General features: G+C 42.5%; 2 protein-coding genes across 2 annotated transcripts in view; both read right to left on the reverse strand.

Annotated features, from left to right (window-relative positions):
- LOC132160281 (uncharacterized) overlaps nucleotides 1-19,191 on the reverse strand; it is a 159,623-nt gene that overhangs the window by 27,124 nt on the left and 113,308 nt on the right. The window lies entirely within an intron of this gene.
- On the reverse strand, nucleotides 8,973-13,243 carry LOC132159250 (uncharacterized). The gene is made up of 4 exons (XM_059568788.1): nucleotides 13,168-13,243; nucleotides 11,082-11,392; nucleotides 10,341-10,704; nucleotides 8,973-9,169 (listed from the first exon to the last, which is right to left on the reverse strand). Exons 1-4 carry the CDS (start codon nucleotides 13,241-13,243, stop codon nucleotides 8,973-8,975), a joined length of 948 nt encoding a protein of 315 aa, XP_059424771.1.

Below are 19,191 nucleotides of genomic sequence, written 5' to 3' on the forward strand. Positions count from 1 at the left end.
TCCTTTTGTTTCTAGTCAACTTGGTTTGTGTCTGTTTGCTTAATGCAATGGTGAATTTGATTGTTTTGTAGTTCTTTTTTTTTTTTTTTTTTTTTGGTTTTCCGTTTTGTTATTGGTGTTTTTCATTTTATTAATTTACTGAATAGTTTGACTTATTTTGTTATTATTGGGGATGCTGGGTTTTGGGTACGAAGTCCAGCTGACTGTTCCATCTTGACTAAATTAATTATTGTTTTGTATTATAATGACAGTGACGTTGGTTATTGTATTGTTTGCTTACTTTTGTATTTTCATGCAGGAGCTGAGGGTCACTTACGCGGGTGCTCTAGGGCTGTGGTAGTGGGGTCTCCCGTTCACTTAAGAGTGGTGTATTTCCAGTGTTGGGGAGTAACTAGTTACATGTAACGGCATTACGTAATTTAATTACAAAATAAATGTAACTGTAATCAGTTACTAAGAAAAAATGAGTAATTAAATTACAGTTACTTATGAAAATTTTAACGATTACAAAGGGGATTACATTTGAATATTTACACACATCCACATTCAGCTTATTTCCTTCCCAAATTGCACTAAGACATACGGCTCATAATCTCCGTGATGCGGAAACACAGACTGGTTCATAGTATAATCGAGTCATAAAAATGGAATTCAGCCTAACGCGGACGCAATATGCCACATTTTGGACGATCAAAAGTAAATCAAAAGTAGGTCAGTACACTTGAATCAAAACGCGATATGAGAGTGTCTGTGAATATTAAGCCTCAAAATGCCAATCTATGAATCCTGCACGTTCTGCGTTTCTGTAGAAATCAGGCGCTGACTGGCCATCTGCGATTATTTCCGAATCCGCCATTCAATGATTAAATCGCTAATAAATCATGAATCGGTTAGTCGTGACTGGCAATGGTTGGGCTCGCGCGCTCTCCGCACCTCCGCCAAACGGTCTGGATCAGACTCAGAGTAATCAATGCGAGACAGAGAATAGAGTGAACTGTGGAAGCGCACTGCTGGAGCAGAGAAGCGACACTTCTGCAGGGTTTCAAGGGCAGGTCAGTTTCATCTGTAAAGATGCTATTGTAGTTTGTCTTTGTTTACTTAGTCAAGTAAACAACTCACACTCACTCAAAATACTGTATAAACGAATTCATTATCATCTATTGTAATGTTACAGTAGTAATTTAGCAGACAAATAATCATATTTTATCATAGGTTTAGGGGGAGCTAGTGCAGACAAGAACACAACCCTTAGAAAAATTAATGTAGCCTATGGTATGGCACTAACGTGGTTTAACCATGGAATTTGTAGTAAAAATAAATACAAGTGGTAATTAATTTGCCAAAAAACAAAAATGCACTTACAAAACATGGTAAAAGTCTAATAAAAATCTTCAGTATTAAAGTCATGAGAGGATGGATGGATAATGGAAGTGAAGGTGCAGTTCAGGAGAGAACTCTTGATTATGTTGCATCTCCCCAACCTAAGGATTTAAATCTTTTTCATGTCAGGTCCATACACAAAATAGTGTTGTCCATGTTTCAGAATGTGTTGTGGCTGTATGAGTGTGAGATTTCCCAGCCTAATTTTTTTTCCAGTCCGTCCCATTTTACTAATTTTGAGAAACTATCATCATATCATATACAAAGAGACAGCAGTGTTTCAAGAAGACACCAATGTTTCAGGAGTTTAGTAGACAAAATAGGACACATGCTTATTAGATAAAGTCTTGTGTGGTGGATGTGTTCAAATGTGATCATCTTAATTCAAGTGATGAAGGATCGTGAAAATCTGACAGTTTTGAGCTCTACTTTAAGGTTTAACCTGAATGGTGTAAATATTTGAAATGATTAACAGTTGCAAATAAACATTAGAAATTTAGAAAAGTAATCAAAAAGTACTCAAAAGTAATCAGTTACATTACTTTTTGAAAGTAATTAAAAAAGTTACACTACTATTACATTTTAAATAGGGTAATTTGTAATCTGTAACCTATTACATTTCCAAAGTAACCTTCCCAACACTGTGTATTTCACCGGTTTCACAAGTTCACACTTACATATAATTAGCTGAAGTATTATAATGCATATTTGGCGTGCTGTCCGGGAAGGGCTCCGAGCTCGGGAATGGCCCGAACCTAGAGTACCCAGCAATAGCGGAAAGGACAGCTGCCAGACTAAGGACCCCCCCACAATAGCTTTGAGATCTGGTGGGGGCTGATATTTAGAAAGTCAGCTGGTTGGCAGGTCGGAAGAGCCTATGTACTCCAGTGGGAGCAACTTTACATATTTGGATAGTTAGGCCCTACCAGCTGCTTTTATCGGACTATGTGATTTAGGGTGCCCGGTCGGGAGGGCTCGAGCCGTTGCACAACCGGAGCACCTCACTCCATTGGAACGGATGAGCCCTACAGGCCGATAGAGGAGGAGCAACGTGATTGGATAGCCCAACCAGGAGGGCCCGAGTTGCCTCGACTGGAATATGTCACGGTGTTGGCGTACGGGCCCTACTGGTCGAGATCGAGACTCTTGTCATCGTACAACAAGCATCATCACCCGTCAAACAGGAACAAAATGTTAGGTGGCTGTGAGACTCTCGCCGATGTCCAATGGAAGCTCAATACAGCTCTCCGACCGGGAATGGGTAAGTCTCTCGGACTGTAGCATGGAAAAGTAAAGTTTATGTGGCTGAGAGACTCTCGCCTACGTCCGATGGGAGCTTAATACTCAAGGCATCGAACGGGTAAGCCTCGCTGACCTTAGGAGGAAAAGGTAAGGGTGTGTGGCCTGGAGGCTTGCGCCAGCATCCCATGGGAGCTCAATACTGACAGCATCGGATGGGTAAGCCTTTTGACCATAGGATGAAAAAAGTTGTCTAGCCGGGAGACTCTCACTGACATCTGACGGGAGCTCAATACTCACCGAGTCGAATGGGTAAGCCTCACTGACCGTAAAAAGGAAAAAGTAATGTTGTCTAGACGGGAGGCTCTCACCGATGTCTGATGGGAGGTAAATACTCACGACATCAAACGGGAAAGCTTCTCCGAACGTAAGACGGAAAGGTAACGTTTAATGGCCAATAGTTGGTCAGACAGTGAAAGTTTTTTTTTTTTCGTTTAAAATAGAGGTTCATGGGAGAATTGCGTCTGAGAATTTCTAAGGAGGATATATTCGAAGATAGTATACTAGTAGTAGACTAGTATGGTTGGATTGGAGAAGGAAAAAGTCAGTTATCTAGCCAGGAGGCTTTCACCGACATCCGATGGGAGCTCAATACTCACTGCATCGAACGGGTAGCCTCACTGATGTAAGACAGAAAAGCCAAGATTGCTTAACCGGGAAAGCTCTTGCAGCATCTGATAGGAGTTTAATACTCGTGACGTCATATGAGTAAGCTTTGCTGGTAGTTGAACAGAAAAGGCAAAGGTTGACTCAACCGGGAGCACTCTTGCAGTGCCTGACAGGGAGTTAAATACTAAGAACAATTTGGTTGTCTAAGAGGGTAAATGCTATGATGATTACTTGCATAATTGTTTAACAAATCCAATGAGCTGCTTCCGATAACAAGTCAGAAAACCTTGGTGCAGTCATTGTATTCGAAAATTAAGCGTACGAAAAATAAATCGAATTTCCTGTGCCAGTGTACCCCAAATAAGTGCCATGAATCAGCGATATGGTCATTGTCAAATCATCATCTTGATCGATGATATGTATTGACTATGTAATTGTGCTTGGGTGGAGTAAGAGAAAGACTCTGTTCTTGTCATGGCATGACTATTTGCCATTTTAAACCATGCAGGTGAACGAAAGAGAACCTATCGAATCACTGATAGTCTAAAAAATATATACTTTCTGATGCATTGATAAACTGACGTTAAATATAAAATTACTATATTTAAAAACGCTAGTTCTTGTAGTCGGGCACTACTGTCATCTCGCTTGTCCTACACTGAAAACCCTAATAAGTTGACTGAACTAAATTGATTGAATAAACTTGTTGCCTCAATTTAATTGAGTAATGGAGTTTCCCAAAACTTACATATTTAAGTTTATTTAACTTGACGGTTTTGTAGACTCTACCTAAATCACTCAGAGGTTTAAATGTTGATACTTGATTAATTTGATGTCACCATTGTGGTGGAAAGTGTTTGGTTTACTTGGGATCTTGGACCAGTTGCTGCTGGGTTGGTGTATTTGAAAACACTGTTTTTGTGGTGAAAAAAGACAAATTTAAATGAGCTCAAGTGTTATCAGATTTTTTTTGTTGATGAGAAAGTCATCACATAAGTATTTGAGATCATAAAATAAGTTTTGTTTGATATTTATAACAGGCACCAAGAGCAAAATACTTATTTTGAAGATGGACAAAATGAATGCATTTGAAATATTTTGAATAATAATAGAATCAAGTACTCACACAACACAGACTTCTAGATTTAGCATATGCATCACAACAACGGTGACAAACAAAAGAGCTCCATAGCACAAACTCATCCTTATTTTACAGCCTTTTTTTGTTCTGATTGTCACCATTGATGTGGTGCATATCCAAAATCTTGATGTCTGTTTGTGACGATGTGATCTGTTTTCAAAAAGTAAGAACATTATTTTATCTACTAGGTTTCTATCCATAAAAGTGAATCCACAGTTGCAGCAATACATCTTATTTTAACCTGTCACCATTACAAGCAAGAAGTGTATGTTTGATCTCTACTCTCATTGCCACAATAACAGTTTTACAACACACAAGTCACAGCAGCAAGAGACAAGCTAACACCAGCAAAGAGCTGATAACACCTGAGCTCATTTAAGTTTGTCTTTCTTCATCACAAAAACAGTGTTTTAAAATACACTGTTACAGCAGCAAAAGACAAGCTTACACAAGAAGTAACTGGACCAAGATCCCAACTAAACCAAACACTTTCCACCACAATGGTGACTTCAAATGTATAAAATATCAACATTTAAACCTCTGTTAATTCTCAATAAGAGCTTCTCTAGATGTCTGACAGAAATAAAGTCACAGAACCTTGTAAGGAGGATCTGTAAACGTCGATATCGGACGTACAGAAGACATAAAAAACATTTTAAAAAAGACATCATAAAAACATGCTGTCTCCTCAGTGGATGTCTTTTCAACGTCTGCAAAGACATAAAGGTTGATGTTAAAATACGCAAACATAGTAATTTTTTGTTAAGTTTACTCAAAAAAGCGCTTGCGATAAGTTGCCTTATTTTTTTAAGTTGACACAACTTTTTTTTTTTTACAGTGCAGTATAGGGTTTACTGTATTTTCATAAATATTGTGACATTTTGTCAAAAGGTCAAAGTTTAATTATGCTGTTATTTGTTTTACTTCAGTGTGCAAAAAGTGTGCGGTCAAAAATAAGAACATAATTTTCAGTTAAATTTACATGTTGAGTTAACTTAAATATATAAGTACACTTGAAATTAATACCAAGTTAAGTGAACATAATCGTTTAAGTACATTAAATAAGCACCAAGTTTGGTGAACTGAGTGATTTAAGTACAATCTACAAAACCTTCAAGTTAAATAAACTTAAATATGTAAGTTTTGGGAAACTCCATTACTCAATTAAATTGAGGCAACGAGTTTACTCAATCAATTTAGTTCAGTCAACTTATTAGGGTTTTCAGTGTATTGGTTTAACGAGTTAAGCAGTAATGTTAGCTGCCATGTTCTTTCTCTCAAAGGAAAACGATTGGGCCACTTCATTAAATACTATAAGTTGTCGTTTCAATGATCATACCATATCAAAATCATGTACCACAAGGATAACATATTTCACTAGTAGAAATCATGCAAAACAACTTTATATCTACATAATTTACTTACCTAACATAATACACTAAAAAAACATCCTCTTGAAATGTAGTTCAGCAACCAAACAGACCAAAAGGACGAATTTTGTAATCCACCAATCAGTGCTTTTGTTCTCTTGTTGCTAGGCAGAAGGATTACTCATGATTTTGAGCTCACAACACTTGAAATCTTAATTTTATGCATTTTGAAGGTAAATTAGTTAAATTAACTCATATTTTTAAGTGACAGGGCCAAAACGCAAAATTTTAAGTAATGTTTAGTCAACATTACTTGATTTTTTAAGTCAAGACAACATTAGGGTTTACGGTGTAAGACAAATTTGCTGCATCTGCGCACGGAAGTTATCAGTCTAAAGGTTTTGCAAAATCAGTCAACGGTGAAAAACAATAGTAGGTTTCATTTAAAGTCCCACAATTTAACCCTAATATGGATGTAAACGAACGCGTTAAATATAAAGTATTCAAAACAGGTAAGTTCATATATTTGGACTAAAGTTCAGTTGAACTGAAGTATTGGTCGTACGTGCTCTGGACCGCGACTCATGATGAGACCGACGCACCACCACTGAAACAAGAATGAGATGCATTCTAACGTAACTGTGGCATTAAACTCAGTTAGTGAGAGCTCGTTTAAAATATTGCATATATCAGATTACCTGTTAAAGTGCAATGAAATACCGTCTATCTGCAGACGATGTACGCCTGTTTGTGGATTGAGACTTCTTCAACGCCTACATGCTCAAATCATCCTTGCGAGCATGGGCAAGCGTGAAATGCAGTGCTGAAATGGAATAACGGAGCAGTTTTTCGAATTATAGTAGGGCACCTACTAATTATAATGAAATACATTAATAGGAGAATGAGCCTAATATCGTCTTGACTATCACCGATACGTAATACTATCACCACCACCTAGGATGAATAGGCATAACTTTAAAGTGGAGGTGATGTCGACTTTTGCCAGAAGAAAACCAAGACCCATGGAATGATGAAAAAAATATTTTTTTTTCTCCTCTTTCCTCTCTTTGAGGTGATTATGTTTCAAAACGGCGAGTTATGCAGAGCTGAAAGATTGACTAGGAGTTTCTGACCCCAGAATTATCCAAGTAGCCGCTCCAATGGCTAATGCAAAACTGAGAATGTGGGTCATCGAAGCGGATCATGAACCCTTGTTAAAATTCACGTTGCCTATTGGGGAAAACTGATCAACTTATTTCAGTGAAATGGCTTAACGTAATGAAAATCAGAAAAATGGCAACTTTTGATGTCCACATTCAAGGATTTTTTTATTATTATTTATTATTATTAATATTATATTTTATTTATTAATTTTTTTTATTAACGGGGAGATACAGAAAAGGCTCCAGCGGGAGCAGACACTGCTGCGGCAGCAGGGAGATTTAGAAAAGGCTCAGCGGGAGCAGACACTGCTGCGGCAGTGGGGAGATACAGAAAAGGCTTATGCGGGAGCAGACACTGCTGCGGCAGTGGGGAGATACAGAAAAGGCTTCTGCAGGAGCAGACACTGCTGCGGCAGCCGGGAGATTTAGAAAAGGCTCATGCGGGAGCAGACACTGCTGCGGCAGTGGGGAGATACAGAAAAGGCTCCTGCGGGAGCAGACACTGCTGCGGCAGCCGGGAGATTTAGAAAAGGCTCATGCGGGAGCAGACACTGCTGCGGCAGTGGGGAGATACAGAAAAGGCTTCTGCAGGAGCAGACACTGCTGCGGCAGCCGGGAGATTTAGAAAAGGCTCATGCGGGAGCAGACACTGCTGCGGCAGTGGGGAGATACAGAAAAGGCTCCTGCGGGAGCAGACACTGCTGCGGCAGCCGGGAGATTTAGAAAAGGCTTATGCGGGAGCAGACACTGCTGCGGCAGTGGGGAGATACAGAAAAGGCTTCTGCAGGAGCAGACACTGCTGCGGCAGCCGGGAGATTTAGAAAAGGCTCATGCGGGAGCAGACACTGCTGCGGCAGTGGGGAGATACAGAAAAGGCTCCTGCGGGAGCAGACACTGCTGCGGCAGCCGGGAGATTTAGAAAAGGCTCATGCGGGAGCAGACACTGCTGCGGCAGTGGGGAGTTACAGAAAAGGCTCCTGCGGGAGCAGACACTGCTGCGGCAGCCGGGAGATTTAGAAAAGGCTCATGCGGGAGCAGACACTGCTGCGGCAGCAAGGAGATACAGAAAAGGCTTCTGCTGGAGCAGACACTGCAGTGGCAGCAAGGAGATACAGAAAAGGCTCCTGTGGGAGCAGACACTGCAGCGGCAGTGGGGAGATACGGAAAACAGACAAGTAAAGGGGAGCATGAGAAGAGATAGCTACTTGGGCCACCTGCGGAGCTAGCTTCAGCTGCTGTAGATGTTGGCTGCGGGAAGAGTAGAAGGGTTAGTTACATTTGATGGGGCAGGCTAAAAAATGAATGCGTAGCCTACTGTGTTGCCAGCTTAGCAATTGGTTGCCTGATTTGATGATTCCTCAAGGCTTGTCTGCATTAGTACGTTCCTGTTGGAAAAGCATCTTTCCTCTCGTTTTGGCCTTCCGGCCTTTTTAAACAGCCTCCAGAGTGGATACATTTGGAACACTGTTTTCATGTTGTAGTATGGACTGTGGAAACAGAGGCTTTTGAAAGCGATGAAGCATGTTTAGTCTTGTAAAACATTATACCAATAGACATAATTATAGCAGTAACGTTAATTGCAGTTATGTGCTATTCACTTTCAAGCGGTTTCTAAAGATATTTACTTGCATGCTTTTCGTATTACGGTCCTAAAAAGACAACAGAAATTTTACTCACACTTGCTCTCATGGCAAAACACAAGGGTAGTTGTGTTTTAGATACATTGATAAGTAGATAGTAAATGGTGAAATATGTTCCTACATAAATTGGTCCTGCCAGAATAATTGCATGAAACTTATGTCTGTATAATCTCAGTGAGGTTTAAACATGCACGGTAAGGCAAACGTAATGTCTTTGGAGATTTCAGTGTGGATGATGACTCTGGAAAAAATGGTTAAAATTTGTGGTTAAAAATGGCATCGTCATCCGACAGAACTAGGTCATAACCTCATTTAACAAACTTTTGCAACGAAACCTGTATTTAGCGTATTCACCTAAAAAATTATTGATTTACGACTTGCGGTCTGCGCCGCTAGTGGACGCAGCCTCAAACTGCGCCCTGGCCAGGAAGTGAGAGAGGCTTGCTGCGGTGAGAACTGGGATGTGGCCCAGGTTGGTTGAATGCCTGCTGCCTCTGCGATCCAGCGGTCGAGGAGAGCCCAGTCTTGGGTGGGACGGTCTTGGTGTTGAGCGAGGCGAGCTCGGGGCTTTGCACAGTCTATTGGCCACAACGTGTGGCTTGGCGAGAAGAGCAGCTGTCGCGATGACGCTTAATGGTGCTCAACGGCCGTGTTTGTCGAGGTAGGAATGATCATGGGTATCAGCAAAAGCAGCAGATCTGAAAAAATCCCTGGTATAGTTGTTGGAAAGAAAATTGGGTCTTTGATAAGATGACAGACAGAGTGAACCAGGATACTGATAAACTGTCAATGGAGACAGGTAGGCTAAGTCAGCTGTATTTATACCCTAGGGTTGATTATCTTAAGTGGCTCCACCTGTGCTAATTAGGCTAAGTATCTGATGTGCTCCTCCTGAATCTTGTTAATGAAACCATATGTAGTGTGGTGTGGTGTGAGTATTGAATGAGTTTGTTTTGCTTTCTTTGGAGGTCACTTCAAGCCAGGGGTGCCCGAAGTAGCTGTCCTTCAGCCCTGTATGGTTGTGTTAGTGAAGGTGTTTGGAATGTACGTGTTATTTTGATTTTTTTTTTTTTTTTGTGATTTACCGTTGCTGTTTCTTGATCTTTTAGTTTTTTTTTTTTTTTTTATTGTTTTCCTTATCTTTTTTTCTCCAATTCTTGTCCAGTTGCAATGAGAATTTTGTATAATGCTCCACTGAGGGGTGATTTTTATGTGTTTGCAGTTGCTTGAGTAAAGTGTCTTTTTTTTCTTTCTTTTTTAGAACCCATGACTCTGTCCAGTTACTCACTGAAAACGAAATTGTGTACTTTGAGTACCTAAAAGCAGTTGGCTTGTAATATATTTTTAGGGTGCAAGTCCCTAGATGGCGTAATCGACAATCAAAAATATATAAATAGCCTAATTATTTCTGTAGTTTAGGCTGATTCCTGTCTTGCTGGTACGCGTTCGGTCATACACTGATTAATCCAAAAACGTGAAGTATGAAGTATTAAGATCCTTTACCTAATAATGTATAAAGCACTAATACCACACTGTAAAAATACTCTGATACAAGTAAAAGTCCTGCATTGGGGCTATTAGCCCCGCCCGGGCCGTTTTAAGCACTGGCTAGCACTGGCCCAACAATGGAAAAGCTGCTATTGGGTCAAAGCTCTCTTGGATTGATATAAAACATGGAAATGTGTTTTAAAAAGCATTGAAATGCATAGAATTATACAGTGTATACTGTTAATTATACCAGTGATAGAAGTGCTGAAGCTCTTCAAACTGGTGATACGGATGTTGGCGAATCTGCTGCTCCTGATCTGTAGTTTATATTCTCCAGAGTCTGTGGTTCTGGTGTTTGTGATGGTCAGAGATCCAGTCTGATGATCCAGCTTCAGTCTGTCTCTGAATCTCTCTTTACACTGAACATCTGAACAGATCTTACTCTGATCTCCAGTGATTTCGGCGATGAGAGTCTCATTACAATACCACGTCATCACAACATTTGGGGTTTTTGTTACACCAGGATGTAAAGTGACAGGTTCTCCCTCCACTACAGACTTGGTTTTCATTTCATCTCGTCGAGCAGCAGGAACATCTGAAACACAAACCAAAATCTGCTGGAGGATCTCTGCTGATGAAAAAACCTGCATAACCTGAGAAAACTTTAAACATGAATGCAATTGTACAAATCTTTCTTGACTTTGAATCTGACAAACAACATTTATGCAAGTTTTACACTTACAAAGCACATTTTACATACTGATTTTACATTAAATACTCAAATAAGAGAAGCTGACAGTGACAGCAGATATTATATGATGAGACACTGTCATTGTTTCAGAGCACAACTGCAAAACTAACTGTTAAAATTTAATTATTTATGTGAATATACAGGCAAGTGGAAAAACATATAAATGATGCACTTAAAACATGTATAATCTCCCTATTAACATTTATTAAATGACTCACCAATATCAGCAAATGTATAGACCGATGTATTGCTGCTGCCGCTGCTGATCCGTAGCATATAACCTCCAGAGTCTGTGTTTGTGATGTTCATGATGGTCAGAGATCCAGTCTGATGATCCAGCTTCAGTCTGTTTCTGAATCTCTCGGTGTCATTCTTACACTGAACATCAGTACAGATAAAACTCAGATCTCCAGCGATTGCAGCAATGCGAGAGTTATTAAAATACCATAAGACAACATCTTGTTGGTTTATTTTAACACCAGTGTTTAGAGTGACTGAATCTCCTTCCGTCAAAATTGTTGACCCATCATCTGCAACAACTCCAGATGAACCTGAAGAAGAAATTAACAGACAATCATAAGCCAAACAAAAACATAACAGAAAAATGCAGTGAAATTGTTATATTAATTGTAATTTTTTTCTTAATATATCACTATTTCTGTCACAGTGTCTGGTTTATGTATCCCTGGGTGTTCGCTAGAGGTCTCAATTCCCCATATAGTCACCCCACTACAGGAACTGCATTTCCCACAAGCCTTTGTCTGGACTCATCACTGTCAATTGCACACCTGTTAATTGCACTCAGCTGTTCCCTCTTTTATTGTTTGCACCTGTCTATATATACCCGATTTGTTTCTGTCATTGTCATCGTGTTCCCTGGTTTATGTTTCTTGTTTTGGACTGATTACCTGGATTTTGACCTTTGCATGGCTGGATTTATGATTCTGGATTGCCCAAATAAACACTGCTATTGGATCTACCTGTTTGTGTGTGCGTTCTGTGACAATTTAATCATTTATTGTTCATTCATTTATTATGTTTCTACATTTAATGTTTTATATCTCTTATTAATTTTACCTAGCTGTGAAGCAGTTGTGGTATAACAAGTAAACAAGTAAAGGCTGAATTTGTGCTGGTCAGATGAAGTTTTGAACACTGAGACATACACAACTAAGATGTTCAATAAACAATGATGGCACTTTTAACCATCATCGCTTCGTCTCCTGCTTCTGCTCTTCTCTGGCTTTTCTCGGTGACTGACAGAAGATTGTTAAACACTTGTTTTGGGTATTTCTGGATACCAGACAAGACTTTCTGTTTACAGGGATTGGATATTAACAGTGCTTCTGGTTAGTTGACATGTTACAACTGATATTTGTACAAACTGTATTAGTATTTGTACTAACTTAAAATATGGACAAACTAATATTTTCTGATGGGATCTGGCATCCCGGGCTGGATCATAATATTATCTTATTATATGTGGAGACCCGATCTAACGAAATACAGTTCTGTAAGAAACTATAATCTGCCCTAACCCAGTGTTTTAGCATTCTTTGGTATTTGCATCCAGGTTGTGTGAAGTGTTTAGCTGTTACAGTGGTGTGCTAAATGCAACTAATCAAAACCTCATGGTTAAGTCTGCATTAATTGCACAGATTAATCCAAAAACGTGTGAAGCCAGTGCTCTGCATGTAGTTCTGCTAATACACCACACGAGCAAGTCATTTCTGTAACTGTAAAATACACTGTAAAATACTGTTGTAGATAACAATGTGCTTAATGTTAATGTTGCACTTTATTCATTTTTGTGTTGCGAACTGTTGTTCGATGTTCAAGTTGGATCTGAAAAGAGGCTCCACCCCTGTGTGTGTGTCTAAGGGGAAATGGAAAAAAAAGTTGGGGGAGAGGAGTGCCTCGCAGGTTCAAGTGCGGTTCTCTTGGAAGTCGGGGTGTGTATGGCGTGGGTTGTGGCCGACAACAGCCCAAATAAACACCCCTTGTTCATTAAAACGCCTCGTCCTTGTCTGATAATGCCACAACTGGTGTCAGAAGTAAAAGAATCGAAGACAGCAGGAAGGGCCGATTGAGATCTGATTGAGATCTGATTGAGTTCTGACTGAGCATTAGCCAAGGAGCTTCTATCGGCCACTGGTGAGAATGGATAATAAATTTCAAATTAAGATGGAGGAAGATGACGGTAATGCTGGAGCTGGGGCAGTGCATATGTTTGTGTGCACCGCAGTGATTTACAATCAGTACATGGCAAATTCAGTGAAAAAGGAGCCTTCTGAGGCCGCGTCTGCAAGCAAGAAAGCGAGCTGACATTTCCTGCCATTGGCGCACACGGGAACTTCTCCGGTGTGAGTTACACAGCCTTCCGAGGATTCAAAGAGAACCATTACGGGTTTCTGGCCAATGATATTGAATCCCTAGCAAGGCGGGCTTATGCACATATTCCACCATTATGCACATATTCCACCAGTGCTGAACGAACTGTCCCTCGATCAGTTCATTAGAGCTCTTTCTCCAGCAGAGCTGCGCATACATACACAGCTTGCACGCCCACGTGATTTGGCAGAGGCCTTGGAGTTGGCACTGGATAGGGAAATGACAGTTGAAGCAGCAATGCAAGGGTCAGCAATTGGCCTCTCCCCCACTATCAGGGCAGCTGGAGGGGGTGATATAGGATCTCCAAAACCTGAGTGGCTGAATGAGATTACAGAGATGATTTGGGGGTTGGCGTCGCCTCCACCCAGGCAGCAGACACAGACCCGTCTTTGCTGGGGGTGTGGTCAGCCGGGACATCTGGTTAAGGAATGCCCTACACTGACTAAGAATTCGGGAAACAGGAAGGAGACGCAGTAGGCGGGACGCTGCAGACCCCCAGGCCCATGTCCCGCTCGTCACCAGAACAGATAGACTGGCCCACAATGAATAATGGAACTAAAGAATATGGGGTGGTTGTGGTGGGCAGAACAGCCATATCAGATTTTTGCCATATCCCTATTTGCATTGATGGCATTGAATGCAACGCCCTAGTTGACACAGGGTCTACAGTTACTGTGGTTTGTCCTGATGTGGTGCCAGATGGAACACAGCTGGAAGACAGAGCAGTTCAGCTACACAAAGTAACTTGTGAGCTGGCACCAATGAGAGGGAAGGGTCTGTTAACACTGACTGCGGGGGCATGAACATGCAGCATCCAGTGTGGGTGGCTAATGTGCAGGACAGCTGTATCCTGGGATTGGATTTTTTGAGGGATCATGGCTGTCAGTTAGACCTGTCCAAGGCCATGTTGAGTTTTGGCAATCGTCATGTGGTAAAAATGAGGCCAACAGGAGTTTGTCACACGGATGGACTTGCGGTTGGGTTTTGGGCATGTTACCTAGATAACAAGGATGACCCGTGCTGCACAGTGCCACCCAGTGCATCCCTGCAGGAGCCCCTGTTACTACACACATGGCCTGGGTCTGCTTCTGGGAGAGAAGGTGAATCAATGGGAGTGCTGCGAGAAATAATGCAGAGAAGCGCCAGCGAGTTGGACATGCAACAACAAGAACAGATGTGGGAGCTGTTACTGGAGTTCCATGACTGTTTTGTCTGTGATGAAGGGGATCTGGGTCAAACTTCCCTGGTACAACACAATATCAACACAGGGGGCGCGGCACCCATACGTCAGTGACCGAGATGCATGCTCTTAGGATGGCAGGAGGCAGCAGAGCAGGTGTTGGTAAAGATGCAGTGTGCCGTCATAATAGGTTTGTTGGTTGATTACCGGATCCTCAACGCAGTGACACGGAGAGACTCATACCCTCTTCCCCGCGTGGCTCGAGTTGGATTTCATCATTAGACTTGGGTACTGGTACAGGTGTGGGTACTGGCAGGTGCCGCTAATGCCAGAAGCTCAACCAAAGATGGCTTTCTGCATGGGTAGAGGTCTGTTGCATTTTAAAGTACTCTATTTCAGTCTTTGCAATGCACCAGCCACATTTGAATGCTTAATAGAGAGGGTACTGGAAGGCATTCCACGGCACCAGTGTCTAGTAATTTTGGATGATATCCTGGCACATGGAAGCTCATTCCAATCAGCTATCACAGCATTGAGGGCAGTGATGGAGAAGATCAGATGGGCGGGTCTGAAGTTACATCCCGATAAATGCAGACTGTTGGGCAGAGAGGTGACCTTCTTGGGGCAACGGATAGGCAGTGAAGGGATCGGCACTGCGGAGGACAAAATGAGTGCCTTACAGGAGTGGCCTGTTCCAGTCAGCCAAAGGGAGTTAAAAAGCTTCCTGGGTTTGGCATCCTATTACAGGAAATGTGTGCTGGGTTTTTCCTGTATCGCTGCTCCTTTATATAAGTTCCTGAAGAAGGATCAGTGCTTTGTCTGGACGGAGAGCTGTCAAAATGCTTTCAGTACTCTGAAACAAGCCCTGGTGCGTGCACCCATCCTGGCACCTCCTGACCCCCAACTGCCCTTTGTTTTGGACATGGACGCAAGTGGGGATGGAATAGGAGCAGTCTTATCCCAGGCATGGCCAGATGGAGAGAGAGTAGTGTACCATTTCAGCAAGATGCTCAGCAAATCTAAAAGGAGATATTGTGTCACACGGCAAGAGCTGTTGGCTGCCATTTTAAGTACTACCTGTGTGATCTGCATTTTACCATACGCTCTGACCATGCCGCCTTGCAGTGGCTGATGACGTTTAAGGAACCAGAGGGCCAGGTGGCTTGTTGGCTGGAGGAACTGCAGAGTTATGAGTTCACTCTAACACATCGTGATGGGCGCCGATGCTCTATCGAGACGGCCATGTAGTATGCAGGAATGCAAGTATTGTGAGCGCAGAGAAGCCAGAGAGCTGGAGCTTAGGTGAATGGAAGTGGTGGGGCCGAATCAGAGGCGAGACCTATACCTGCAGCCAATGATGCTGTGGGTAGAGACACAGCAGCGGCCACCATGGGAGAAGGTAGCGCAGAAAGGTACCCCATTCACCAAGAGAAGGTAGAAAGGTACCCCATTCACCAAGGGATTGTTGGCCAAGATTAAATGTCTACGGCTGGTTGAGGGGGTTCTCCAGCGGGCATGCGTGGTACTAACAACAGAGCAAAAAGATGGCAGGTCGTGGTGCCTCGGGACATGCAAGAAGCAGTGTTAAAGGTCATGCATGGCTCTGCTGGATCAGGCCATTTTGGGGTGACAAAGACACTTCGACGTCTACGTCAGGCCTTCTACTGAGGATGGCTGAGGTGGGATGTGGAGAACTTCTGCAAGGCGCTGTGATCTTTGTACAGCACGGAAAGGGCCTCAGGGTCAGTTTAGGGCCTAGCCACAGCAGTTTCCACTGGGGGAGCCGATGCAGCTGGTTGGGCTGTACATCATGGGGCCATTTCCTATCACCAAGATGGGGAATTGCTTTGCTTTGACTGCTATGGATTACTTTACAAAATGTTCTGAGGCCTTTGTGCCGCCTGACCAGGAGTCTGAGACTGTTGCCAACGCCTTGGTAGAGGGCATGTTTAGTAGGTTTGGGGCTCCCCAGAGTATCCATAGAGATCAAGGAAGAAAATTTGAGTCCAAGGTGTTCTCTTCCATGTGTGAGCTTTTGGGGATCAACAAGACCCGCACCACCCCACTCCACCCCAAAAGCGACAGGCTTGTGGAGCGATTCAACAGGACGCTAGCTGAACAGTTGTCTATTTTAACATCCACTCATCAACACGATTGGGACACCCATCTGCCGCTGGTCTTAATGGCATGCCGTTCTGCTATTTACAATACCTCATGCAAACCAGCCCTGCTCATGTTGGGGAGGGAGTTGGCCTTTTGTCGGCCCCGAGATGCTCCACCTGTTCATGCTGGACTGAATATGCTAGACAGCTCCAGGACCGCTTGGACTCTGCCCATGCATATGCCAGGCGGCAGCTGGTGACTGCAGGTATGCAAGCCAAGGCAAGGCATGGCAAGGCAAGTTTATTTATATAGCACATTTTCGTACATAATGTTAAATTGTGCTTTACATAAAATAAAGTAAAATAATAATGAAGAAAAATAATAAGGAGAATGAAGCAAGCAATTTTAAAACTTGTAAAATTATTTAAAAATTTACTTATTTAAAATAAATTTAAAACAGTTAGAAAATGATTTTACATAAAAAAAAAGAAAAAAAAGTGAAAATATAGTGCAATCAGTTCGGACATTGCACAATTCTCATTCAATAAAGTCACAGCTAAACAGATGGGTGTTAAGTCTAGATTTAAAAGACTAGTGTTTTAGCACATCTGATCACTTCTTGAAGCTGATTCCAACTGCGGGCGGCATAGTAACTAAAGGCGGACTCCCCTTGTTTTGTGGTATTTCTAACTGACTCAATCCTAGTGATCTGAGTGGTCAGTAAGGCTTATATTCAGTGAGCATATCTGCAATATATTTCGGTCCTAGGTCATTTAGTGACTTATATACGAGTAAAAGTATGCGGCAAAAGAAGGCTTATGACTTGCATGCCCGGGGTCATGTTTTTGGGGTGGGGCAGCTAGTTTGGGTTTACAACCCAGTGATGAAAAAAGGGAGGTGCCCGAAACTGGACAGCCACTGTGTGGGACCATGCTCAGTATTGGAAAAACTGGGGGAGGTTGTTTATCGTGTACAGTTGCCTCCTAGGGGGCGCAAAGTGGTACTGCATCAAGAGGCTGGCTACTTACCAGGGCGGTGCAACACAGCAGGGCAGCACAGTACTTCTGTCACAAAACGCTGAGACTCCAAGGGGGTCAGAGAGGGTTATCGGCTCAGCTGATATGGCTAGTAGGGGCCAGCAGGTGACATCGCTGTCCAACGCCCCTCAGGGTGATTGTTTACCGGGCTCAGAGGAATCATTACCGGAAAGCCAAGCAAACACACTCCCCAGGGGGTGTCCAAGGAGGCAGAGGAGACCACCAGTCAGATTAAGAGACTTTGTCCTCGGGGTCGAGGAATTCGAGGCCTGGGGCTAGAGGAGTGTTTATGAACAAAGGTAGAGTTTCTCCGCGTCTGAAGAGCGTCAGCACCGTAGATCATTTCAGAAAGATAACTATGGAGCCAAATGAGTCTCAATAAAGATAAATGCACACACTACATTCACATATGCACACATAGGATTCATACATATGGAGCCAAAAGAGTCTCAATAAAGATAAATGCACACACTACATTCACATATGCACACACAGGATTCATACATGCACACACATGATTCATAAATACAAACACAGGATACACAAAAGCGCACAAAATTTACAAATGCACACACAAAATTTAAAAAGCACAGAAGATTCACAAATGCATACAAAATTCAGAAATGCACACAAAATTCAGAAATACACACACAATTCAGAAATGCAAACAACATTTACAAATGCACTCAAGATTCACAAATGCACAGGACAAGATTCAGAAATGTATCTCTGATGCACACACACATATATCTTGATTTACAAACTGCTTGCGGTCTGTGAACTTCACTGCATTTGTGTGTGAATTTTGAGACTCCCCTGACTTGGCTCGACACACAAATGCCTTTTTTTAAACAGGGAATGACTGCAACCAATCAGATATCTCCCTTGTTTTAGCCAATCACAAGAACGCACTCCACATGGGGGATTGTTTACTTATAAGCCAATCACATGAACGTGTTCACACAGTGGTGCATGTGGTGCGGCATATTATAGCCTACTTATTTATGAAATTGAATTTCTTTAATTATAATATTCGGTCCCTACATGAAGAGAGTGTCAGTGGTCCGCTGCAAGAGGAAAGTGACTCTCCGACTGCGAAAAGTGGGTCACCGGAAGCGTGAGGAAAGTGAGTCGTTCGCTGAGGAAAGTGAGTTGCTCTCTGCGTGAGAAAAGTGAGTCGTTTGCTGCGTGACTCGTGAGGAAAGTGAATCATTCGCTGCGTGAGGAAAATGAGTCGTTCACTGCGAGAGGAAAGTGAGTCGCTCGCTGCATGACTCGTGAGGAAAGTGAATTGTTCGCTGCGTGAGGAAAATGAGTCGTTCGCTGTGAGGAAATTGAGTCGTTCGCTGCATGACTCGTGAGAAAAGTGAATCGTTCGCTGTGTGAGGAAAGTGAGTCGTTCGCTGCGAGAGGAAAGTGACTCTCCGGCTGCGGAAAGTGAGTCTCCTGCTGCACAAAGTGGGTGTCCGGCTGCGCAAAATGGGTCGCCGGCTGCGTGAGGTAACGGAGTCGTTCGCTGAGGAAAGTGAGTCGTTCGCTGCGTGAGGAAAGTGAGTTGTTCGCTGAGGAAAGTGAGTCGTTTGCTGATTGGCTTATAAGTAAACAATCCCTCACGTGAGGTGCATTCTTGTGATTGGCT

Source organism: Carassius carassius, chromosome 16 (assembly GCF_963082965.1).
Source record: "Carassius carassius chromosome 16, fCarCar2.1, whole genome shotgun sequence".
In the NCBI taxonomy this organism is placed as follows: Eukaryota; Metazoa; Chordata; class Actinopteri; order Cypriniformes; family Cyprinidae; genus Carassius; species Carassius carassius.

What these genes read in the sequence shown, in the direction of transcription:
- LOC132159250 (XM_059568788.1), bottom strand. Translation starts at nt 13,243, where the DNA reads ATGGTTCTCTTTGAATCCTCGGAAGGCTGTGTAACTCACACCGGAGAA. An exon ending in GTGCGCCAATGGCAGGAAAT is followed by an intron (nt 11,393 to 13,167) that starts GTCAGCTCGCTT and finishes TTTCTTCTTCAG; the next exon opens with GTTCATCTGGAGTTGTTGCA. An exon ending in CTTCAGCACTTCTATCACTG is followed by an intron (nt 9,170 to 10,340) that starts GTATAATTAACA and finishes GACTGTGCAAAG; the next exon opens with CCCCGAGCTCGCCTCGCTCA.